Source organism: Falco rusticolus, chromosome 6 (assembly GCF_015220075.1).
Source record: "Falco rusticolus isolate bFalRus1 chromosome 6, bFalRus1.pri, whole genome shotgun sequence".
NCBI classification, from domain to species: Eukaryota; Metazoa; Chordata; class Aves; order Falconiformes; family Falconidae; genus Falco; species Falco rusticolus.
Genome location: NC_051192.1, coordinates 30,249,117 through 30,275,462, shown reverse-complemented (window position 1 = coordinate 30,275,462; position 26,346 = coordinate 30,249,117). Strand labels below are relative to the sequence as shown.

Genomic DNA, 26,346 nt, shown 5'->3' with positions numbered 1-26,346 from the left:
TTTTTGAAGGGAGACATTATGAAAAAGTAAGTTCTATGAATGAATGAATCATGTTGCAGTTTTGAGAAGACTGGAAGAAGCTGTCTGAAAAATCTTGTATGTTCGACTTCTGTGCTTAAAAAGGGAGCTTTATATAGCACTGGCAAAATGTAATATCCTTAGAGGGACTGAAACCTCTGTTGTCCTAAACTGTCATCTCTAAGGCGTGTTAGTTTAACATGCTAGATGTTGCATTTGAATCCTTGAAAATTAAAAGCTCTGGTTTTCTGTAATTTGATAAAGTCCCTAAGTGTATGGAGACGGTGATATAATAGGTAACCTGAACATCAGTAGGAGTAAAAGGGTGCTGCTCATGAACATGGTGTAGAAACTGGGTGCTATGATAATACATGGCTATGTCATGTAAGGTTTTTATGGATGGATCTTATGAAATATTTCAGAGATCAGAATTGCTTCCCCATTTTAGAATACAGGAACTAAGCAGATCTAAAGCACTTTAGCTCCTTGTAATACACAAATAGTAGATAATTAGAAGGAAGCTAAATTGCACATCTGTCAGTCAGTCTGTTCTCCAAAATTCTTAAATGCTTAATAAAAGCATACTTTGTTTCAAAATTTTAGGATTAAATCAATTCAGCATTTTCCAGGGAAGTTATGTAATTGAGAGAAATAGTTAAGAATAAAACACTGATTTTTGTGGTGTATGTAGTGGTGTTATTTAAGCCTATTCTGAGAAATATTCCTGTTTATCAAATATAGGGCACATCAAATGAAACTACAAGGTGACAAAATCGGGACCAACCTGTTCTTTAAACATTATGCTGTAGAGCTGTAGAGCCCTTTTGCAGGACGTTGTGAATATCAAAAGTTTACACAAGTTCAGAACACAGTTGAGTAATTTAACAAAAGAAAACTCTACTGGGGATTATTAATCAGACAAGCATCACATCTGGCTCTGAAAGTCCCTAACTGTCAAGCTCTGAACACTCCTGTTAGTCATAGGAAGTATTTCTGTTTGCTTGTATTGTTCCTAAACTTTTGTTAGGGATAGGAGGGTGTAGTAGATAAGCCTTTTAGACTCTCATCTAGCAGTAATTTATTGTCTTGGGGATCTTCTGAGAACTGGAATCGTTGTTGACTGGCTTCTACTGAGAGAAAACTATCTTTGGGAGAGGAACAGCCACCAAGAAAAGGTCCTGCAGATAAATCTTGGAATTATTTCAGAGTGGCACAAACAGAATTCCTACCTGACTTAAATAGAATTACATTAGTATTACCCAGACACTCAGTTAATGAGCTATAAACATGGGGAAAGCTCTGTTCCATTCTGTACGTTGTTAGGATGTCAGGAGGTCTCCTCTAGCTGTTCCCTCACTGGCAGGAGGGAGAGCACCTCACTGCCTAAGTTGGATGCAGATATGAACAGAGCATCAACAGATTTATTATCCTGTTCCAAGATGCATTGATAATGTGCCCTCAAACACCTGATTTGTTTCCCCTTGTATTCCCTTCTCCTGCTTTTCCCTTTCCAAGTTCTTCCCATTTACCAGCCACATCGCTTCCCAATTAAACGTCTCAGCCGTTTTCCTTTCCCCACTGGCCTTGATTCAGTTGAACTGGTAAATTCTGTTAAGCTAGCACTCCCCTTGTGTTATCTCTAGTGCCTGCCTGCCCTTTCTCATGTTGCTGTCTTGTTAGTGGTGCCACAGGACTGGGTGAGCCATCTGCATGTATGATACACCTCCCCTGTTATCTGTAGCATCTCAGGCTTGGTGGTGTTATCTTGTTAGAGGCACCACAAGCCTGGGCGTGCCATTCGGGTGCTACCCTGACTTACAGAAAGTCTTGCAGTCTGTAATTCTTTGTGTCTGTGCCCCCCGAAAGATTGCAGAATAATATAGTTTACATATACTTCAGTGTTTACATAACTATAGATGTGGATGGGGATTTTCTAAAGTCTTTATATTGGGGTGACCACAGTTGTTTGCATTGGAGATTAGGGGACTTGGCAGCTGGAAAAGGGTAGACTTGGAAAAGGGATCAAGCCCAGAGCTGGATAGAAAACATTTCTTGTGGCAAAATTTGAGATTTAGGGAAGACATGTGAGACAAAAGAACAAATTATTTGTTTTTCAAAAGTGTTTCACCCCAAAATGGAATCTTCAGAATTTACAAAATTTCCTCATGGGCAGCCAGTAAATCAGAAATGAAAATTGATGGTGCCTGTCAAGCAGGCACTGGGGAAAATCAGTCCCTGCCTACTCTGCTCCTCACCCATCAACCTGCCTGGAAGGGACTTGTCAAATTCAGCTTTTTATCCACAGCAATTGAAGTTGATGTGGTTTTGGGTTTTTGTTTGTTTACTTTTGGTGGGGTGAAGGGAAGCTGGTTTTTAAACCTGGACAGTTGGATCTTCAGCAGGGAATTTCTCCACCAGCTCTGTTCTACCAGACACTTTGTAGCTCAGTGAGTTGACATCTGTATTATTTTTTGGAAATTATTATGACAATTTGGATATTCACTTTTGCCACATAATTGGGCTTATCTTTGAAGTATTTCTTAGAAAAAGCTGCAGCAAAGTCCCTAGATTATTTTGGATAGTTTAGGCTGAACTATCCAAGACACTTTGAAGAAGAGCAAAGACTGTCTCTTCTGTATTGTAGTTTGAAGTACAATAAATATTTTCATCAATCTCCTTTGGGGAACTTTGAAATAAAGTGTGGAATCAACAGAGCTGATCTGGGAAACTTGTGTGGTTTTACATACCTGCCTGAAAAAAAGCAAGAGAATTGAAGGAAATGAATAGTATGTGTTGGAAAACAAGGGCCATCCACAGTCTTTTCTTTGCAGGTCTGTTAACTCTTATAGCTGGCTTCCCTGTTCTTGCTTAGGAAGGGACAGAAATTTCGGATAGTTGTTTGACTGCATTGTATTATGGAGGAGCAACACATCTTCTATATTTTTTTATGTTACCTTAGGTATTTCTGTGAGGCACCACACATGCTGAGAAACTGGTAAGTTTAGATGGCAGTGCAAAGCTAAGATTTTTGCCCATTGCAGGAACTGGGGTTGTTTAGTCTGGAGAAGAGACTAGGGGAAGACCTTGTCGCTCTCTACAACTACCTGAAAGGAGGTTGTAGTGAGGCAAGTGTCAGTCTCTTCTGCCAAGCAGCAAGTGATAGGACAAGAGAAGATGGCCTCAAATTGTGCCAGTGGAGTTTTAGATTAGATATTAGGATAAATTTCTTCACTGAAAGGACTGTCATGCTCTGGAACAGGCTGCCCAGGAAAGTGATGGAGTCACCATCCCTGGAGGTATTTAAAAGAGGCATAGATGTGGTGTTTAGGGACATGGTTTAGTGGTGGATTTGGCAGCGCTGGGTTAATGGTTGGACTCAATCATCTTAAAAGTCTTTTCCAGTCTAAACAAGTCTATGATACTATCATTCTATAATAAGTCTTTGCTGGGTGCATGCATTGGAAGGTGTCTCCTCCTAATGACACTACACTGCATGAAAGTCATCACACCATTAGCTGTGTTACAGATAGCGCAAACTGGAATTACGCTCCATTGTGCTGTGAAAGCTATAAGGCATGTGAAACACTTTCTGTTAACAGGATGGGAAGCGCAGCGTGAAATTTGGGCCAATATCAGCATCTGCTCTGAAATCTTTCAATATCCCATTAAGTTGACAGTGTGTGTCTTCTGGAAATTATTCCTGAGTGTTTGCCTTATCAGTAACAAATGTAACATTTGTGTGGTTTTCTCCTTTTCTATTTTACAAATGTGTCCAGGAGAAGCCCTTACTTTCTTTATGCTTTTACTTTTATCTTGTTCTCTTTTTTCATTTACAAACAAGTAGAGCTAATTTTTCAGCCTTTCCATTGAAGAAAATGCCTCCATGCTTCTTAATTGAATTCTTTCTATTTCTTCTGTATCTTCTACTTCCAGGAGACCGCTAGTATTCATCTTGGCTTTAACTGCATATCAGTTTTGCAGTTTTCCATTCATTTCCTTGTACAACTGAGCATCTGATTTCTTCTGCCTGTCATGAAAGCATGAGCACAGTCATTCTCCATAAGCCTGTGACAGCTCTTCTGAAATCCATGTAGAACTGATTAGATATTAACAGTACTATAATTTGTTATCTCATTTGTAAAGGCTTCTTGCTGAGGAACCTTCGGATATGTAAGAAAAATACCATGTAAAGCATTCATATATCACTGGAAGAGATGCTACCTAGAGGGTTAAATTACTTCTAGTATGTAAAAGCAAATCTGTATATATTTTTAAGGTTGTTTTTAAATTTTATCCTTCTACAAAAGTATTCACTGCATATATATGCTTTTCAGTATAAAGGTGTCATTTCCAAGCTGTCATCCTTGACTTCAGCTTGACTGAAGAAAATTACAGGTACCAGTAGGTACATTTCATCAGCTGTTCTTGATGTGTTTATGTGACCTGGAAAGCTAACTTACAAATCTGGTTACTGTTCTGTAACATGTATGTACTCTGGTAGTGGATTTAAGCAAAAGAAGGTCTGAGTGTCATGTATTTTGGGAACTGCACCAGCACTGGGTGTGTCAGGATCCACAGTCCAGGTAATCTCATAGAAGTTTCAAGAGGAAAACAAATGCCACACGAAGAATGATAATGTTTAGGTTTACAATATCAATTTTGAACATTATGATAAAATTGCTAAAGGAAAACAACTTGATACTCATTCTCTGTTGTGGTGGTTCTTTCAGAGCACAGAGATATGTGGTGACTAATTTACAACAACAAATTCTCACCTCAGAAAATTTTCTGCAATACAACCCTGGAGATGGTTTGAGGGCTGCAGAAATAAATCTTTCTTAGAATAATTTTCTTCTTAAACCAAATGCAGCCCTGGGTAAGCTGTTTGATCAGTCTTGACCAAGATAAGTTGATGGAAATGTGAAATGGGCAGAAATCATGAATTCATATGTGACACTAGATCTTCTTCATGTTTCACCAGGGTCTGATCATCTTCATTGTTCTTGAATCTTTCTATACTAAGGCAATAAGCAGATAGCTCTTAATTTCTGGTCAGAAACAAGCTGGCAGTGTTTTGCATAGCTGGAGTAGTTTATTCAGTATGAAAAATACTTTGAAATATTTCTGAAAAAAACTTTAACAACTCATAATTCCCATCTGGAATATTTTAAACAGCTACAGTCTTGGGCTGGAATATGAGTTGTGTCCTTGTTGGTGGGAAGAAGCAGGTCAATTAACTTGCTCTATAAAATTGAGGTAAATACGTGCAACCCATACTGAATTTAGTGGGATCACAGAATAAGTTGGTCTAGAAGTCTGAGGAGGTCCCAGTCCAGCCCTGCCACAGCAGCTCAGTGTCGAGGTCAGGGGCTGGAAACGCCCCAAGGATGCAGCCCAGCACAGCCTCCCCTCGCTGGGCCCAGGGAAAAGCCTTTTCCTCAGGCCCACTCAACCTCTTCTGCATGGTCCCGCAGATGCCCCTTGTCTGCGGCTCCCTCTTGTTGGCTGCCTCCCTGCGGGTACGGGGGTTGTGGCCAGCCTGCCCAGGCTGAGCCAGCCCCATCCGCAGCCTCTCCTCACAGGGCGACAGCTCCAGCCATGACCAGCTCGGGCCCCACTCCCTGCAGGACTCCCGGCAGTTCATTGATCTCTTTCCTGGAGTGGGAGGCCCAAAACTGGATGCATTACCTAGATGTAGTCTCCTGAGCGCTGAGAACATGTGGATAATCCTGTCCCTTGAGGTATGGGCTGGGGTCCTGCTGCTCAGGCACTGCTGGCACGTGCATGGCTCCCTGTGCACCAGAGTCCCAGGACTTTCCTTGCGGAGCTGCTCCCCAGCCTGTACCATCGCCAGGGGTCATGGACTTTGCTGCATTTGTCCCCAGTGAGTTCATGAAGTTCCCATGGGCCTGTTCCTCCAGCCTGGCTTGGCCGCTGTGAATGGCAGCCCTGACTCCCTGATGGGATTTCCCTTCCCCACCCCAACTTGGTGTCACCAGCAAACTTGATACGGGTGCACTACATCACATCCTTTAGGTCACTGATAAAGATGTTAAATGGAGAAAGGAAAAAGTCGTAAGTTAGTATAATCTGCTTTTGACCTCTGTGTAACTGTTTTTCAGCTGTTGGGAAATAGTCTCCAATCCTTTTGCTCTAATTTCAGGCTATTAGGCTGAAGATACTTCTCTGAGGGTGGTGGTAAATGATGCAGACTTAGTCTTTGATCCATGGAGCAACTGCATATCAGGTTAATCTATGTAAATACTTTTCAGTGAACAGGTTCTCTGACTTCCAAAAGTGCAAGTTTTGCCATGGCCACAATAATGAGCTTTACTAGTGGAGTACTTCACCTTTAACCAGATGCTGAAGAGAGGAGAGGGGAGTGGAAAGGAAGCACTCGTTTGGGCGGGAGGAAAAGGAGAAAAACCCAGCTGACAATTAGTGGCACATGGGTAAGGATTTGATACAGTCTGGTATGGCTTCTTGTCAAAAGTCGCTGGCCTGAGCATGCAGAAATTGTTTATTACCAGTACCTACTCTTTTGGAAAGCTCAGAGTACCTGGATTTTGTGGATTCAGTGACAATGTCAAGCTTGGTAAGTTTCTTATTAACTGATAATAACTGAAAATCTAATAGTTTTTATAATTGCTTTGTGTTTTTACTTACTGTTGTAGCTACTTTACTAGGTTGGTGATAGTCCCAGATCTATTAATAATGCATGACTTCCTGTTTAATTTTTCTCCTTAAGAAAAAAACTACTAGAAAAATAATTTTAAAATACTTGCTTCAAAAGAATGCAATTAAATAAAAGAAAATACAATTAAAGAAAAATTGCACTTTAAAAACATGTCAGGAATTTTGCTTTTCAATGCCAGTCTGGCATTCCTACTGCAACTAAAACTTCTTAGTAGCGAGGATACTCTCATCTCTCACAGTTTCTGACATGTGCCCTGGTAGGGGAGCAGGACTGTGGGATGAACGTAGACTTATTGTGCAAGTGGAGAAAACTTCCGGTGGGTTCTTGTTTTGGTTGTTGTTCCTGTTTAGTTTTTGTTTTGAAAGACATCCTGGATAGGCCTGGATATCCTGACACTTTCCATACAATGGGGTGGTCAAATTTTTTTTTTACTTCCTCACTTAGTGGCAGAGTAAAATTTATAAATATGGGAGGGGAGCCTGTGAGTTCAAAATGTGGGAAAGAAAAATAAAACAGGTTCTTTAAATCCACCTTACTTCCTTTTTGTGGATTTTAATCATGCTCTGAAACAGCAGCTTGAATCACCTTGATGTTAATCACTTTATCTGGATGTGTTGTACTGCATAGCACTGTGCTTATTCTTTATTTGCATTGCCCCTGCTGAGATTGGGAACTTCAGCAGCAGCATTGCTATGTAGTGCCAGGTACCTAACGAACAAGCAGGAGATACAGTCTGTGCCAGGAATAATTTATAATCTAATTAGAAGCAAACCTTATCAAATAACTGTTTAAAGAACAGTAAGAAAAAATAGAGAACAAAAGCATGATTGTATCATGCAGTTGTGGGAGCCTAGTTGTTCACACTGTTTGGTTTGGTAGTTCTTGGAAACTGCAGCAAGTCATAAGTAGACCAGGAAAAAAAACCAAAAAAAACAGAAGACTCTGAGTGGGGTGAGTCTCTGTATACCACTATTCTGCATAAGAGTAGCATTTCCACAAATTGCTTTCTTTTTTCTTTCCATTTTGTGACATTAGTCAAATTATGCATGAACTTCAGAGGCTGCTACTAATTCTGCATAAGATCAAAGAAACAGGTTTTTTTACAACTCTGCAATGCTTTTCTGTTTTAAGTGAAAATACTTCAGCGTTCTTTCTGGTCATTGTCAGTATTGAACAATGACTTTAGTTCTTGCACGTTACCTTATGAGGTGTTATGTTTGTCTTTTAATGGCTGTTTCACTAATGCAAAACATCTGTGTGATCTGGTTCTTTAAAAATCAGCCATCAGTGACTCTCCTTAGAAAAATAACATTGGAGCATCACTGATTTGTCCATCCCAGAGTCTAATAAAAAAGAAATCCAAACTCCTGAAATAATAGGTTGTCTGAAGAAACATAATCTACCTCTTACACTAGTAATAAGGAAACAATTTTTCAGTCTATCTGTTAATAAAAAATTCAGATGGACTCTTAAGTGTTTGAAGAAGACTTAGCTTTGAAGAAATACAGCTGTCTTGAGTGACAAGCTGTAGGCTTCAGTTTTTTTCTGAAATGCAGATCTTGGTAACGGTTGCTAAGTTGTAAGACGGAGCTGTACAGCTTATTCTTTAGATTGCTCTTTTGTTTGTAACTGGATGACTTGGATGGCTCATTTAAGATTTCCCTCCTGTATATGTATACAGATGTAAATGGCAGCCGAAACAAGTTGAAAATAGAGCATCTTCAACATTAATGTCATCTATGCTCAATTTAGTAATGCTACACTTGAATACTATTTTTTTTCCCACTGTTTTTTTTTACAGTTAGGTAGTTACTGAGAATGTGTCATTGGTTACCCCACTAGTAACAGAGATGGAGGCCAAAGCAGTTCGACAGCATCTTAATTGGTGGTTTCAAGGCAGGTGTTTTCAGGAAAAACTCTTAAAATGCCTACAGAACATACTCAAATTCTAGCTTATCTGGGGAAGAAACAAACAAACATATCATCCAAACCCCTCAGTTTTAAAAGGAGATTTTTTTTAAAAGGAGATGGCATGTCCATTTTGCTTTCCGTATCTTGGGTGAAAGACATCTGAAGTTGAGCAAATTAATCTAAAACTGATCTGCTTCAGATGGTTCAAGGTAAGATGAATACTATTATATTAGATTTGGGTAACTGTATGGGCAACATTTTTGACCCACACTTTTTTTTCTTTCCCTGAAACTGATAATTTAATTTGGCTGAAATTAGCCAGACCTTCAGCTTCAGAAAGTGCAAGGACAGCGGTCTTCATGGCAAGATTATATGTTCTTGCCTTCCTAGTTTTTGTTAAGTCAAGGAAAGGGTCTCAAGCTAGTGTGCTTCTGTGTTGCACACAGTAGTCTGGTTTTCTTGTGTCTGTGGTGTTGGGATGGCAAGGTAAGAAGCAGGCTGTAGATACAGCTTGAACTGAATATTACTATTTAGAATACACAGGTGAGCTTTGGTATTCATTCAAGTTTCTCTGCCTTATCACCCTGTGACTTCTACTATGCAATAGTTAAAGCACTATGGCCTAGCTCTCAGAAACTAACTGTAAAGCGTTCTGGTATCTTCAGTTTTTCAGTAAATTAATTTTAGAAGTGCTTTACTGCTCAGTAAAGAGAGGTATGCCTCACAAATGAGTAAAATATAGCTTGTTGTCATTTAATATTTTGGTATGTTGTACAAACATTTTCAAATTAATTCTTTTTTTTTTTGGTGCAGACATATCAAAGCATCAGGGCTGCTGTTCTTATTAATTATTTCTTACATGAAATAGGCTTATTTTTCCTGTGTGCTTGTGCATTAAATAAAATATGCAGCAATAGAATAAGTGTAGAAAATACCTTACCTGCAGATTTCTCATTTTCTTTAATTACCTTTTAATTAGAATTCTTGTTACAGAATTAATAAGGTAATTGATTCCTTTTAAAGTGTGTAACAGAATGAAGCACTGTGCAATGTTTGTCCCCGGTTGACAAATGATGCCCAGAACAGCATATGATGAATATTAGTTGGATAGTTTAATACACTACTAAAGAGGCTTACAAGCTACTGTGAGGAGTAGAAAATACAAGAATAAAAGCTTATCTGTAACTTAACACATGTGGGAATAATACTTAGCATTTCTGTCAGGCTTTCTGTTTGAGAATTTTGAAGTGCTTTGCAATACAAATGATGAATTAATCCCCAGAATAGTCCTTAATGTTTTTATTTTCCCTCTTAGTTCCTTTTTTACATGCAGATATTAGACTTCTTACTTTAATTTAGTTTTGCTGGCAAGAAGTGAATTATTTGTAGGATCCTGAAATGCTGAGAAGTAGCAGGAGTTTGCTCATATATCCCTTTAATAGAGCATTAAATACAGAACCATATAAAATGTTTCATGATATGATATGTGTGTTTAATATTAACAGAGAATCCTGTAAATGAGTTTGGCTACCTTAGCTGTACTGTCATTTTAAGAGTTGTAAGTATTTGCCCCACTTGCTGTGTGACAGTACCCTATGCTGTGGGTAGCGCTCTCGGACAAATGTCTGAGTTGTTCGGGGTTCTTGCCATGAGTTAAATGGCAGGTGCCTACATGTTCCCCAAATCTCTAGCTGCTACTTAGTGGAAAACAGCAACTATGAATCCTTCTTACTGGCCCATTAACTAACACAAAAGCCTCTTTCAGCGGTTTACTTGGCTAAGTGGAAGTCCTGTTGGGAAGCACTTGCAGGAACATCTCCAGCCTGCATGGGCTTCGGAGCATGGTTGTCATCCACCTGCTAAATTAGAAATGGTGACGCTTTGGCAGTGACTTAAACAAACATTGACAGTGTGTAGCTTGCTTTTAACTTGGGATGATGCCATTAGGAGAAGAGGTTATAAACACCAGAAATCTGTCAGGCTCCTGCTTTGCAGTAATCTTCCTGCTGACGAGTAAGAAGTGGCTGTATACATATGAAGGATCCTAGTGACAGGATTTATTTTCTGTGTCTTGAAGGAGAAAAACAAATGTCTGTTTCCAGTAAAGAAAGTATGTTGTTATTTGTATCTTCTGTCAGACTAGGATTCAAGGAAAAAAGTAAACAGTATCCAATGAGATGAATCTTCCTTGGATATTTGAGATTATTTTTTTTTTCAGCTTTGTTTCTGGAATAAGAAATCATAACTAAAAATGAAGAGCTTGAAATAAAACTCTGAAACTATAGTTGCAAAATTTTAATATGAAATCAAACTTTAGACACAATTCTACCTACAGAAAACCTGATCTGAATATAAACCAGTTTTAGCTAGTTTTCTAGTGAATCTTGGTCTTCAGCCAAGCAGTTAACTTTGAGTTTTTGTTTTGTGAAAAGTTGCTTAAAACTAATGTTGTCAGCAATCTAGCATAAGGGCAGGCAGTGTAACTGAAAAAAAACCCCAAAAAGCAGACACATACCACACTTAGTCATAGTTGTGTGTCTGCTTAGATAAGGTTATGAACTAATTAGTGAAGTAACTGCAGTAGAACACCCTACATTTTTACATAGAATTTCCACTATAGAGCATGTCTGGACAGAGTAAAAAGCTGTGAATTCTGATAACAACTTTCAAAATCCAATTTATTTTTTTTTTAAAGGCAATTCAAGGTAGTTATAAGTGATCGAAACACTTTCACATGGAAAAGACATTGGAATGTGTTAAAATTACATGCAGAACTGCAGGGAAAGATTGAAATAAAAGGTTTGAAGTACTATTGAAACAATAATAGTGAATAATGACAAAATTAATAAACGTCATGCTCCAAAACAAGGGAAGTTGTCCAATGATTTCACAATGTAGTTGTGCTTCCTAATCCTAGAAAAAAAAGTGTTATGTATTGAGATCTAGAGAAAAATTAATCTATTACTTCATGTTTCCAAGATGCAAATTATTCAAGACAAGACCAATAAACTCAATTACTTCAGAACTGCAATATTACACTAAATACCATTACAAAGATGATGAAACACAGATGTAAATACTTTTAATAACTAAAGTAAAAAAGATAGTTTGTGTATTGCCAAAAATTATTCAGTGTGATAATCAGTAGATTTTGTAAGCATATTAAGCAGAGCTCTTCTATACATGGCATGATTTTATGAAAACTGATAGTAAATCAGCTGAAGGAGATCATACAGTTTTTCACAGAGAAATCCTGATTAGTGACAGTACCTTCAAAGGTACTGTTATGTTTACTAATAACAGATTTCGGGAGTGATTGTGAAGTTTTTTATCTGTACTGCAATCTGGCTGGTGCTTGATGACTGTAAAAACAGTTGAGAATATGTCTTTCAATGGAGGGTTGGGCAAGATGGCCTCTAGAGTCCCTTCCAGCTTTAACCCTTCTGTGATTCTGATTCATCAGGTCTCACTTAGGTTCAGTTGTTGGTTAACAGTAATGGGAGTGGAAAGTAAGGAAGTATGGCTTTCTAAAGCTTGAGGTTTTGCTGAGGGTTAATATAATATTGACATCAGAGTGAAGAAACCAGCTGGGGGTTGTGTTGTGGTCACAAACTTCCCACACTGAACATGCTATGAGACATTGTGGTAGGGTCACCTAGGCCAGCAGCCAAGCACCCACACAGCTGTTGGCCCACCAGGTGGGCTGCAGGAGAGAAAGGGAAGAACGAAAGCAAGAAATCTGGTGGGTCGAGGTAAAGACCACTATGTAGGTAAAGGAAGGAGGGGGCAGGGACAAGTGATGCAATGGCAGTCACTCAACCACATCCCACAAACAGACTGATGTCCAGTCTCTGAGCAGCAGCCACCTTAGAAAGCCCCTCCTTCTTTCTCTGCCCCGGTTTTTATTGCTGAACATGATATTACATGGTAGGGAGTATCCCCTTGGCCAGCTGGGGTCAGCTGTTCCAGCTGTGTCCCCTCCCAGCCTCTGGCTAACCCCCCCATTCTACTTGTCGCAGGGAGTGGGAAACGGATGGGAGCTGTAAAAAGAGAAAGCCTTGATGTTGTACAAGCACTGTTCCTTGATGTTGTACAAGCACTGTTCAGCAATAGCCAAAACATTGCTGCTTTATCAGCATTATTTCAGTCACAAATTCAAAACACCATATGGGCTGCTGTGAAGGATGCTAACTCCATCCTGGCCAGACCCAGTACAGTCAGCACCATGCAAGTTGATTTGTACAGGAGGAAAGTGGAATGTGTATTGACATTTCTTACTAATTCTGGGGACTTTTTTCACTTCCCTTGCTGATACTGTGAACAAATCAAGTTTGTTCAGCAACAGGAAGGAGAGAAGATTCCGGGAGACTAGGGTGAATGAATGTGTAGCTCTGGTAAAGAGAAGTTTAGAAGGTGAGAATAATTTAAATGTGTAAAAAGTACAGTGTAAACTGAGAAATAGTAGAGGTTAGACAAGCAAGCTGTCATGTTTTCTTCAGAGTTTTGTTTTGGTTTTTAACTGGTCTCTTCATTTCTTGGGCTTCTAGTACCTTAGCCTTCTGCCTTCATCCCTTGTCTTGGCATGGTTTGAATGGCTCTGTTGAAAGTCAGCGTGGTACTATTTCATGCAATGAAAACTTTTTTCATTTAATATCCCAGTTCTAGAAGGTGCTTGAATTCTTTTCCTGACATCATCTTTACATCTCCCCAGCTTGTATGTAACTGCTAAAAATAAACCTTATGAAGTTCTTATTATTTTAATTTCACCTGGTGCTTTTTGCACCTAAACACCACAATCACTGTGCTGCTTCATCATCTTTTTGTTTTCTGGCAACATTTGCTGCCTGAACTCTTGGGTACTCCTGTTTGACTAGAACTGTATTTTGCACATTTCAAGTGGGTTAGGTGTCCTCTGTAGACTTTGTGTTAGAGTGTTTTGGAAGGTGGCGGTAACTAAAATACTAACAAACAGGAGTGTGTTCTCATCATCTTTTGGTTGGCCAGCATTATAGCTGTAGAAAAGGTCTTTGTTTCTGCTTCTGGAGAACAAATTGGATATTTTTTTTTACTTTATTTCACTTTATTTTTTTTAATATTCAGTGGATTGAGAAGGATTTTAAAATTGTATTTCAAAATGCTTCCGTTAAAGACAGACATGCACAGGGTCCTTTTGTGCGTAATGTCAGACCTTCATCTTTTGCTTCTAAGTGACTTTGCTGATACCAATTACAATAGCACACTTTGTTATTCTTCAACAGATATGGGGTAGTATTGTGGCATTTTCTGACTTTGTATGTAAAAATCAGCGCCCCATTTTTTTCTGAAGATGTAAAGCCAAACAGCTTACTAGTAAAACAGTGCTAGCTAGTCAAGCCTTTGGCTGCTACTTTTGATTGCGAGTGACCCGAGACAGAGCTCCATTGGAAACAGACTTTGCTGTTGTAGACATGGGGCTTCCAGTGAGCTATCAGGCTCTTCTCAAGTTTGAAGTTAATGAACATATCTTAGTAAAACTAGAAGGACTGAGGAATACATCTATGCAAATGTAACTCTGCCTGTTGACATCCTGGAGAACTAGTAAGGAATTATTTGAAAGCACTTGGGTGAAATAATTTTATTAGTTACATTGTAGAGGAGTATGAGAGTATCTGAAATCATCTGGTCAAAAGCTGTTAGACTCTTCATCATGAGGAATTTCTTTTTAACAGGATTCATAATGTGGTGTTGAAATACAGATGTTCTCTGTAACTGTGGTCTTTCAAAAGTACTTGTAAGAGTAGTCAGAGATGTGATCAGAAGGGCCTTTGTGAATTAAAGAAATGTAGAGACATTGATTTGGGGATGTCTCATGCAAACAGAAAAGTAAATGGATTTTTCAAAAACCTGTTAAAATTAATTCATGAGGTACCAGTGCTAGGAGTTTTTTCTAAGCAAATAATAATTTTCAGTGAGCTGGGTCTATTCAAATTGCTACTCAATATTTTAGAATTTTTCTATTCTTATGTAGAAAATAAAACTATTAACAAATAGGAAATGTTTTTAATAGGAAACAATACAGTTTTATAATTTCCACAGGGGGAAAAGCATGTAGACTATTCTGATGTATTGCATTCTAGAAATTGAGACTTCTTGCTAGGTTCAAAGCCCAAACTCACTTGTCCAGCAGGCAGTGTTGATTAAGGTAGTTTTTGTAGGCTACTGTATCTATGGGCTATTTTTCTAGTAAGTACAGTAACACTGATTCCTAGGAAGTTTTGGCTAAATAGCCATTAACATTTGTGTATAGTTGGAAAAACTCGGGTCCTTTTGAAACACTAGAGGGCTCACTGAGTGCTTTTGGAGTTGAATTTTACTTTCCATGTTGTGTCCATAAACCCCCAAAATGTCTAAAGCAAGGATGTTCTAAAAGTGCATTTTCTTAGGAGAAAGCTTACTTACTAAGCTTGGTGGTTTTATCTAAATCTAGATTTTCTGGAAGAGTTCTAAATTAACACTTTGATTAGCCAAAAGAGATTAATTAGGTCTCTTGCTCAGTAGATTCTGGTGGGTTTTTCTTTTCCACAGAAATATTTCTTAAAGTTTTGGGGTTTTTCCAAATTACTTGTCTGTCTGGCTTTTTGGATTCACGTGTTATAATTTCCTGAGAAGCAATTAGACAAAAACGTACCTGAGTACTTGGACTCAGCAAAATAGGAGAATGCTTTGGGGGAAAAAATACCCTAAACCAAAACACTTGTTATTCATTAAATGCAATAATAAATACTATTAGTAACTAGTCTGTGTGGGATAGCTTCCTGTCTTAATATCTAGGAGCTGACGAGCAACAGGGTAGTGAGAGTGGTTTCAATTGACAACTCACACATGCATTTACAATGCGATAAGATCAAAATGTCATTCAGTTGGAAAAACTAAAGGCAGCTGAGCACAAATAGGACATCTTGTAGCGTCATGCACTTTGTGACTGTTGTGGTTGAACTGAGCTGAATTGAAGCTGTTCCTGCCTTTCCTGCTTGCTAACTGATACCCCTGTAAACATGAAGTCTACCACATGGCTGCCTATTACCAGTTCTGCGTTGGGACAAAATATCCTGTCCTTGGAGAGCACTTAAGCTGTTTTGCAATGAAGTGAAGCAAGGGACACCACTCCTGCCATCCAGCATATCAGTGGCATTCATGGCCTGAGACCATTTCCTCAGAGCCTCTTACTCATTGCCTTTCAGCTGAGGTCTGACACCAGGCTAACCTTCTGGTTGAAAATGCTCAGGTATTAAATGCAGGTGCCAATCTTTCCATTTGTACATCTGGGGCTGTAAGGGCTCTGGAGTAAATTAACATCCCTGAATTTTCCTGCAGTATAGATGCACATTTGTGCTTCCATAAATAGCAAATAAATGTTTATTCTCACAAGTGCAGCAGTACTCTAGAAAATCAGTTGTCATTTATTATAGTCTGGTTTAATCTATATTTTTAATTGACGTAATTTCTCTACGTGATTTGAGCAAAGGGAAGAGGAAGGAAGTGCAAGACTTCTATTATGATTGTGCCCCAAGGCTGTTTTTTTTTAAATTTAGGATTATAACTGTTATTTAACAAAATTATCCTTGACACACATGGCCTCAAGAAGAGGTCTGAAAGCAAGGGCAGAACAGTGTTGTCAGCTGACAGCCTGAAGCAGTATCTTTGAAAAGGTCTGAAATTGTCACTTTTTGTCTAGAAGATGACCTCTGGCATTCCCAGCACTGCTGTGCCTTGTGGAAGAGGGGAGGAGGGGCAATGCAGAGGCAAGATCTTTTTTTCTGTTATGTAAAGTCAGGCTGCTTGTGGTGACCATTAAGGAAGACTCTTCCTGAGGAGGTGTTAAAGGTGGTGGTTGGTAAAGGGAGGTGTTGGACCTGCTGGCGTGGCAGTGGTTCTTCACCAGGCCTGCAGAGCTGGGTGCATTGTCCTCACTGCATGTTTGAGAAGGGACAGGTAGGGTCCTGGCTGTGCACCTGGGCAACCCCCAAAAAGGACAATTTGGGCTTGCTTGGGCTGATCATGGTGGTAGAGAGTGTGAAGGGGTCCTTGAGTCAACCTGCTGTCCCGGCTTCTGACGTGATTGTTCTCTGCTCTTACTGCAGAGCTGCTGCGCTAGGTTCCCTGAAGCAGTTTCTCAAAGCGGTATTTATTTGTGGTGCACCTCTTGATGCAGAACATGGTTTTGTAGTGATATGTGTTTAGTTGTGAAAGTTTTCAGCTATTTGTGGAAAATGACATGTGAAAGTAGCTACTGATACATACAATGGCATTTGTAGTCATAGAAGATTATATCATAATAACCTCAAAACCTTTCCTAGGTGTTCTGCCTGTCCCCTTTAGCTTCCTCCTGTTATTAGCCATACCAAGTTTCATTTTGCTAGTTTTATGCCTGAGAGTCTCTGCCAGAATCTGAAAACTACCGTAAGCTTAATTTTGACCTTAAAAATTCTTACTTTAGGAGAAAAAACTAATTTAAAAATGTTACTTCCTCAGTTTGAGGTGTATGCATAATGGAAATAAAATCTTACTTGAATTGATATCTAACACAGTAAATTCCCTTCCTAAAAATTAATTGGTTTTCAGTGTGTCTTGACCATAAGCATGCAGATAACGGTAGGGGTGGGTGGGACAGACAGAATTCTGACAATAACTATCACAGTGCCACCCAGAAAACAGTGCCACTGTTATTCTGTATTGAGTATTTCATATTTCTAATATAACTCATATAACATGAATTTAATTAAGCATTGGATTAGATGTGTTTAATGTTGAGAATTTTCTCAAGTCAGTATTTGCTGTGGCTTCTTGCTAAATCAACATTGTAATCCTGCTTTCCTTTCTCTACAGATGATGAAACATGCCTGGGATAATTATAAGCGTTATGCATGGGGATTAAATGAACTGAAACCTATATCTAAGCAAGGACATTCAAGCAATTTATTTGGTGAGTAGAGTGTATTTTTGTGCTTAGTGACGTTAGCATAAAACGGTAAATCAGATGAAAAGCTTATAGGTGATAAACATGTTCTTTCTACCCTCTGTCATTCAGTGTGGTGTTTCTTATGTATAAAAGTAACAGTAAATGACGGTGATGCTTGCTATGACTTTTATAGATTACCATCTGAATGAGAATAAATGAAGCGTGTCATTGCTGTGTGCTAAAGGTGTAGTTTTGTTGTATTAGATACTACCCTGCCTTAAACTTTTCCTGTGAAGTGGAACTCATTGACACCACATTCAATAAGCAGGAAACAAAAACTGTAAGGGGGGGGTAAATCCAGAACAAGGAATAAAGCATACTCTTCACAGTCATGAAGGTAGCTGAAGCTGTCTACAGTTCTCAGGAATTTATTTCCATTCCTTAAAAAACTTGTTAGTCTGTATCAGTCAGGTTTCCTTATCAGGCTTTCTCTTTCATGACTATAACCATTATTTGCCCCTCTAAATGTTGCACGGGAGATGCTTAAATAACGACCAAGTTGTTATCAGTGTAGATCAAATAGTTGGCTGAAAAGTTCTAGTAGGAGAGGCACACTGCTGAAATCTGGTGTAATAAGACTTCTTCAGTGTCGAGGTGGGACATAGGGCTGGATAAATAGCAGCTGAAGAGCAACAGCATTCTGAGGAGGCATGAGAAAGCAGTCCTATGAACTGTCATCATCTTCAGTTTTGTAGAAAAACAAAGAATTAAACTGTTTGACAGCAATCTTTATATTCAAATATCTTCTGTTTTCCAAATAGCTGGAAAATTAACTCATTTCTACAGCTGAGACAAAATCAATACATTATTTTGATTTTAACAAGAACTTATTTTGTTGAATGTTTGGAAAATATAGTTTGAAGTGGAAACGTTTCCTAAAACAGCCTAAATAGAACACTTATCAAATCCTCAACTATACTTAGAAGTTGCTAAGAGAGAGCAGTTGTGATTACAAAAATAATTTTGAAAATGCATCTACATTGGTCTTGCTGCACTGCTTGTCTACCCGAGGTAACATAAAAAATGTTACTAGGTAATTATTATATAGTTAGTGATTGGACTTTAAGCACAAATTGGGTGCTTGAAACCAAAGTAGTCTGAGTGAACTTCAGGGTTAAGTGGGGCTTCTGTTTTCTTCTTTTCTTGAAAACTAAAATTTGTTATTAACTTCATGCAGATGACTGATAGTTGTGCAATTTAATATCATATTTGAAGAACTACTTAACACAATCCTGTTTTCTTTGTGTTCTTGGAGGACAGCAAAAGGGCACGTGATGTCTTGAAAATTAAAATGCTCAGTGTAGTTTAATTTGGAATCAAAAGTGGTATAAAAGTTTACGAGGTTTGAGTTCTTAATGATATTGCATGGATTTGCAGAAAACCGTGTAGATGTATTATTGACTCTGGAAATTCTTAAGCAGGAGTTCTGTGGATGTTGCATAAGAATAAGTCACTGCAGACACTATTCAGTGTGAAACAGGACAAGTGTTGAATTTGAAAACAAAACTGCATTTAAAGGAGTAAGAGCCAGAGTCAGTCTACATGTAGATTGCTTTCTCATTGTGGTCATCTACTATAAGATCTTACTGCTGAGGAGATTTCCGAAGGAACATCTTCACTCTTGTTGATCTTGGTGGCAAATCAAAATAAGCATTAGGTCTCTTTCTGCTGAATTGCTTTACAGAATACTGAAGAACAACACATCTGCGAGTAGTCGTGTCTCATAAGCTACCCTTTCCTGAATCCATAATCTCCTTTTGGTTTTTAGAAACAAAACTCTGTCCTCAGATGATTAGATCTGATCTGTACCTTCATGTTTGAATTCAACAAATGCCTTTTTAATAAAGCAATAAAAGTATGATCTTGTTTTTCTTTTTTTCCTTTTTCTTTTTTTTCTTTTTTTTGTCAAATAATTTAACCTCTCTTTCCTTTTGAAAGGAAAAACATGTTTCCTTATTGTCTTTGTTTCTGGTTCTTATTTAAAAAAAAAAAAAAATGCAAATGTTGACTACTTTTAAAGGTAACTCTAAATTGAATTAGTTGAGAATAGGTTACTTCCAGCTCTGTGTCCTGCAAATCTCCTGACAGCCTTCAGAAATCAAGTAAGACCTTCAGTTCACTGTCATCCACCATAACTATCTCCAATTTGCCATGATTGTCTTTTCTTCTTGCTTCTGGGTCTCAATTTTACAAAAAATAGCAAGTTTCTGATTGTCTTAACAGCAGTAAAATACAGCATATTTCATTAGCCAGCTGTTTAATTTTGAACACTTCCCCTCCTATGAATTCATTGATGCAGTTAATGGTATTTTGCGTATACTGGGAGTGTCTCTTATGGGATAGAGACTTTAAATACCTGATTGTGGGGAACAGCAAGTTCCAATACTGTAGCTTGCTGGTGCTTAATGTTGTGTAGGTTATAGTCACTATAGCTCTGACACAGACGGGGATGGTTGTTGTCAAATGATACTGCTTCTAAGCTGAATTTTGGAGGTAAAAATGCTTTAGACATTACAAGCATGATAAGGCATTTTATAGATAGAATATATTGGCGTTTGTGTCTTGAAGACAAGACACAACTGTCACGTTTCTCTGAAACACAAAAATAACGTGGGGTTTTCAGAAGCGTTGTTACACATAATGTGACTGTTAAGCAATACCATCATGAATTTGGCAACTACTCTGACACTATTGTTAGTCTAGGGGAAGAGGAACATGGCCAGTGGGATGATGATGGGAGAAAGGATAGTGACAACTGGTGGTTTTGACCTCATCAGGGGAAGGAAAAGCGTCTTGCTTTAGCACCTTGTACAAATTAAGAGTAGAAGAGCTCTTCTGTAGCTGAGGACTTCTTGCTGAACTTTAAAATGACACTTTATATGTCCTAAACCCAGGGCATGAAATGTAACTTTTGAAGACAAAGGACTTGCCTTGATCTCATTGGTATTCTGTGAGTAGTGTGGGTACAGAGTATATTTAATAAGTTGAGAGACTCTTTAGACTGGTAGACTGTAGACGTATTCATACTATGAGCAGAAATTGCCTCCTTTCACATGTGCACGCTAAAAATAATTCACTTTCAGAGAAAGGCTGAAACGTATGTAAGCTGAAATATTTCTATTTCAAGCCAAAGCCACATACTTGTTTCTGACCATTGCAGTCTTTTCAGCACATCCATGTAATGTTTTGATTTCCTTTTTATTTGCCACTTTATCTTTTACCACGTTGTCTTGGAAAGTAACTAACATTGTTGTGGGTTTTTAATAGTTTACTCCAAGTATGAATAATTCAGTTACAATAACAACTGTTTGAACAGGCAGAAGTGAAAAGTCATCAGTTGTTGTCTCTGTAGCATTCTTATTAGTTTAATTCCAGTAAGTGTACAACTATTTCTAGGCTAATCAAGTAAATCGGACTAGCTAATCATCAGTTTGCACCATAGCTGTGCATTAGCAAAACAAGGCATGTCTCTTATGCTGGTATGACTTCTGCTGTGAGTACTAATAGTTCTCTGCCCAGACCTGGCAGAAAGTAGGCCCTGAGTAAGTGCTGTTAATTTTAAATAATTTGATCTTTAACATTTCAGATTTACTATCAACAATACTTGCTAAAATAGAGCTTTATCCATGTACCCTCCTCGTGTGGAAGTGGCAGAATCACAATTTTGCCAATTTTTTTGCAGCGCCCCACCACCAGCCCCTCAGCCCAGGAGTTATTCCTCTCCAAGCCTTCTGTACTAATTTTAAAACTAATAAACATTGTGGTACTAGCGGAGAGCTCTTTCTAGAAGTGTTTTCTGTACCTAAGCATGTGTTACTAAAGGGTTTTAAAATTATCTGTAACTGTATTTCATGTGCAGAATTGCCAGTTTAATAATATTGTAACTTGTGGGCATAGTATAATTAATCTCTGCAAGTGAAAAAGGACCTTTTCTGGAAGGGAAAAGGGAGGCATTTAAGAAATACCCACAATCTGCAAAGCCAAAGTACTATAATTTAGCAAGATCCTGTTCCTCCCACTTTGAACTGATTTTTGTAGTTTCTTGTATGGGGTACTGAGGTGTATGACAATTTTTTAAAGCCTGCCAAATTTCATATTCAGAACTGTCTTGCGGTGTACAACAATGTATTTTTAACCTGTGAGTTTATGTAGCTTTAGAAAATAAATTGTGTATGTATTTAAACAATATGTTAATCTAAATTGAAAAACTTCAACATCTTTCCTCCACACACACACAAACACACACACACCCCATCTTGTTTGTCTTCACTGTTGCTGCTGGATTCCTTGGAATTTTAGCATTCAGTACGCAGTCTTAATTTTGGAAATAAGCCTGACCTCTTTCCCAACTAAATGAATAGAAACTAGTCTAAAGAATAACATTAGCAGATACGTGGATGAATGACTCAACACAGCATTTGTGAGAGGAGGTCATGCTGCGCAACTGCTGGGTTTTTTTCAAAGAAGATGGTCAGGATGAAGACAGGTTTATTATCTTTTTAGATTAAAAAAAAAAAAACCAAACATTTTTCAGGATTGTTACTGGCCTCTTGCAGGGATCCATTGCTGCTGAGGCCACGGTCTCAAATTACTTATCACAGCGCTGGAAAACCAAGTGACCCGAGTGACAGTTTGGCAGCGCTAACAAGTTACTTGAGGTAGCTATGGCAATGGCAAACTGCAAACAGTTCCACGAACCCAGCGGATTCCCCGACAGATTGTAATTGCACTTCAAAATAGCAAATGAGGTCTAACATACCTAAACTTAAACTTGCACGTAGTGGCACGGAACGTACAATTCTAAGTTAATACACAGAACTGGTGAACTTGAACTCTTAAGTAGTAAAGCGCGAAGGCTTTTCAATGCAATATATGGAGGCCCATGAAAAGTGGCATAGATGGAATGAACAAGGATTTTTTGTCCCATGTGGGGAGCAATAGGCTTTGTAAGGGGTGGAAATACCAAATCAGTAGGAGTCATGTTCAAACAAATAAAAGGTGGTTCATAATGGAACATGTAAAAAGCCGCCTGGCTGGCCGAGCCCAAAGAGTGGTGGTGGAGTTACACCCAGCTGCTGGCTGGTCACAAGTGTGTTCCCCAGGGCTCAGTATTGGGGCCAGTCCTGTTTAATATCTTTATCAACAATCTGGACATGGGGATTGGGTGCACCCTCAGTAATTTTGCAGATGACACCAAGTTGTGGGGGAGTGTTGATCTGCTTGAGGGCAGGAAGACTGCAGAGGGATCTGGACAGGCTGGACCGATGGGCCAAGGCCAGTTGTATGAGGCTCGACAAGGCTGGGTGCTGGGCCCTGCACCTGGGTCACAACAACCACACACAGCACTACAGGCTTGGGGAAGGGTGGCTGGAAAGCTGCCTGGTGGAAAAGGACTTCGGGGTGTTGGTTGATTCAGCCGGCTGAATGTGAGCCCACAGTGTGCCCAGGTAGCCACAAAGGTCAAAAAGCATCCTGGCTTGTATCGAAAACAATGTGGCCAGCAGGACTAGGGACGTGATTGTCCCCCTGTACTCCACACTGGTGAGGCCACATCTCAAGTACTGTTTTCAGTTTTGGTTTGCTTGCTTTCAGCAACAGGGATGCTGAGGTGCTGGAGCGTGTCCAGAGAAGGGCAATGAAGCTGGTGAAGGGTCTAGAGAACAAGTCTTATGAGGAGTGGCTAAGGGAACAGGGGTTGTTTAGCCTGGAGGAGACTCAGGGGGGACCTCATCGCTGTCTACAAGTACTTGAAGGCAGATTGTAGTGAAGTGGGTATCAGTCTCTTCAGTAACAAGTAGTAAGTGATAGGATAGGAGGAGATGGCCTCAGGTTGCACCAGGATTGGGTATTAGGAAAAAATTCTTCACCAAAAGGGCTGTCAAGCATTGGAACAGGCTGCCCAGGGAAGTGGTGGAGGTATTTAAAGGAGGTGTAGATGTGGTGCTTAGGGACACGGTTTAGTGATGGACTTGGCAGTGCTTGTTCACAGTTGACTTGATGATCTCAAAGGTCTTTTCCAGCCTAAATGATTCTATGATTCTATGTAGCTGAGCTTGTGTTGTATGATGTATGCAAGCTGTACGATGCCGAGGGCTTCCACAGAAAGCAAAGAGATGAGTGATGTAAGAATAATTTATCAAGCACTATTAAATACACAAGCTGGCTCTAAAATGCACAGATGTGCAAAATACTAGAGATTAGAAGACTATTCTAGAAATACCACAGCATTATTTCATGGTACACATATGAAAAGCTAATAGCACAGCATTATTTCATGGTACACATATGAAAAGCTAGATCAGTAAAAAAATTGAAATTGTTTCTTTTCCACTCTTACCAGCTGGTAATAGTGACTGAAATTAAAAACATGAGGGTTGCTGGGGCGTTGCCAGTACTTGAGTAAGAGTTTCATGTTTTGGCATAGCACACTTTAACAATTAATCACTCTTGACACTTTAAATTGGTAATGATATTGGATAGGAACCTTTTCACTGAACTTTAAATAAAGGAAAATACTGTTTTAAAATCCAAGTCAGCTTGTGAAACAGCGCTCTAAGAAACCTACAGCTCAAGTCAAAACATAGGCTTGACAAAATCAATATATATTCTTGAATATGTTGACAACAACGTAGTTCGGAGTTGTTAATATACAATGTATATGCATATAAAGCTGAAAAAAATAGATGCTTGATTGATTTTTTTGAATTTGCATATTTAGTGATACAAAGTATCTGATCTTACTCCCCATGTTAAGATCTGAACTGTTCTTAATGACCAGATAAGGAAAAAATTGTGACACTTGTATTTGTGTATTTTTTTGGCTGGAATTTTGAGTCTGAAAGGAAAAACTGGAGGAAGATTTCATAGGATACATCTGCTTTCACTGAGCTTCTTCAACTTACAATAACTGGAAGGTGACAAAACAAGTTTGCCTCACTGGCTGAAAACAACGAAGAGTCTAAGATCAGGGTGGGGCTGAGTCCAATTCAAATATAGCGATGTATACAATTTTTTTTTCTTTTCCACAAATAGTAGAAAGTAGCCCAAAAGAGCAGTTCTTCTGACAATAGAGGAAACTTTTTTTGAACATTTTAACTTTGAAGGGATGTTCACTATTGTTTGTATGTGCTGAATTTCCATCATACTAAAAAAATTACAAATATAAATGTCCTATATTAATTTTTGTACTTCATATCAGAAACAAAAAATTTAACTGTCTTTCTGGAAGAAAACCCCAACATTCCATTAATCTTCTACAGTCAATCAAGAACAAGAAATCCTAGCTTATGACTCTTGTTGGATGGCGAACTATTATAGGTGAGGGAGCTGACATATACCATGATCTGAGGCCATTTCCTAGTTCATCTTTCCTTATCTTCCATTTTTTTTTATATGCTTTGCCACAGTTTCCTTCCATTCTGAATATGACACAAACTTAGAAAAAGAAAAGGAGTTGAATTTGGGAAGAGTAAGGAGCTTGGCTTCCATCTTGTTATAGATGGTGCGTTAGGACACATCTGAAACTTTCCTCCATGTAATGTTCTATATGATATGCTTGCAGATTACAAATCTTCATCTGTTTCACATATATGTATGCGTATCTGTGTGTGTGTGTGTATCTATATCTCCAAACATATTTGGTGATGAGGAATGTGGATATTCTGGAGAACTGTGCCGCCTTAGTTGCTGGCTGGGGTTAAACCGTGACAAGAACCAAACCACAAACTTGTTGTACAAGGGATGGGAGGAAAGTTGTAAACAAACTGTTAAGTGTGTCAGCATACACTGATTCTAGCATCCTCGCTGTATTCTATTTCAGGCTTTTTTGGCTAAAATATAAGCCATGTCTAAAAGCCTGGGCTAGACAAATAAAAGCTTATTTTGGCCCACCCTCCAAATAGTTTGGCCATAAGCCAGTTGTGGTTCTTAAGCCATATGGCCACATAAGTTCAGTCACAGAGCTGTACTAATAAGCTTGTCCCTGCAGTGACACCCTGGAAGTTATTCATCTTCTGATCACTTTTTAAATTCTGCTCTTCCCACCCACCCGTGAGGTGCTACTTCATTCTCTAATGTGATCTCCTTTTCTTATTAGCGTTCTTATTACCTTTGCATGGTTAAATATTAAAAAGCATGCTGTTTAAATGGACACACTGTGCATTAACCAGAGGTGATCTAGACTGCTCTATGCTTTATATGATGCTATTCTGAAATGCTGGGTAATCAGTCATCTTAGTTAATCATCCACAAATCTTGTTAGCAGCAGGTTCTTTTTTATTTTCTTCCAGATCATTGCAAAGGATTTCAAGTGTTAAACTGGAAAGGATGCTCTGTAGATGCTGCTGGTTCTTATAATTAGTCTAAATAGTCCACTTGAAATTCCATGTTGACTGATTTATTTTGCTCTCTCTTCAGTTAACTAGCTTGTAGGCTCTTTTATATGTTCTCTATTAATCACTTATATGGAATAAATGATGCTGTTAGCAAAGAGGAGAGAAAAACAAGCAGATTTGACAAAGGAAGTGAAATGGAGCATATATGACTACTTGGTCTGGAGGTTTTGGTAGCGACTAATGATGTTTTGCTTTGGTAGGCTTGTACATCTGGTTATCTCTTTTATCATCAAAATTACTCACTTCAAGCTTATGTTTTATGAATGTCAAGTCCATTTTCTCTACCTTGAGTACGGTATTTTTTTACTATCTGAAAAATGTATCTGTAA

At 38.7% G+C, this 26,346-nt stretch overlaps 1 protein-coding gene across 3 annotated transcripts in view; it reads left to right on the top strand.

Moving 5' to 3' along the window:
- The window catches only part of MAN1A1 (mannosidase alpha class 1A member 1), a 151,768-nt gene that overhangs the window by 21,751 nt on the left and 103,671 nt on the right, over positions 1-26,346 (top strand). For 2 of the 3 annotated variants that reach the window (XM_037391545.1, XM_037391546.1), the window contains exon 2: positions 17,492-17,588. In XM_037391545.1, the coding sequence (XP_037247442.1) occupies positions 17,492-17,588 (97 nt within the window). Of the gene's footprint in view, positions 1-6,586; positions 6,614-17,491; positions 17,589-26,346 lie in introns of those variants that run through there. The other variant, XM_037391547.1, reaches the window with a different exon arrangement.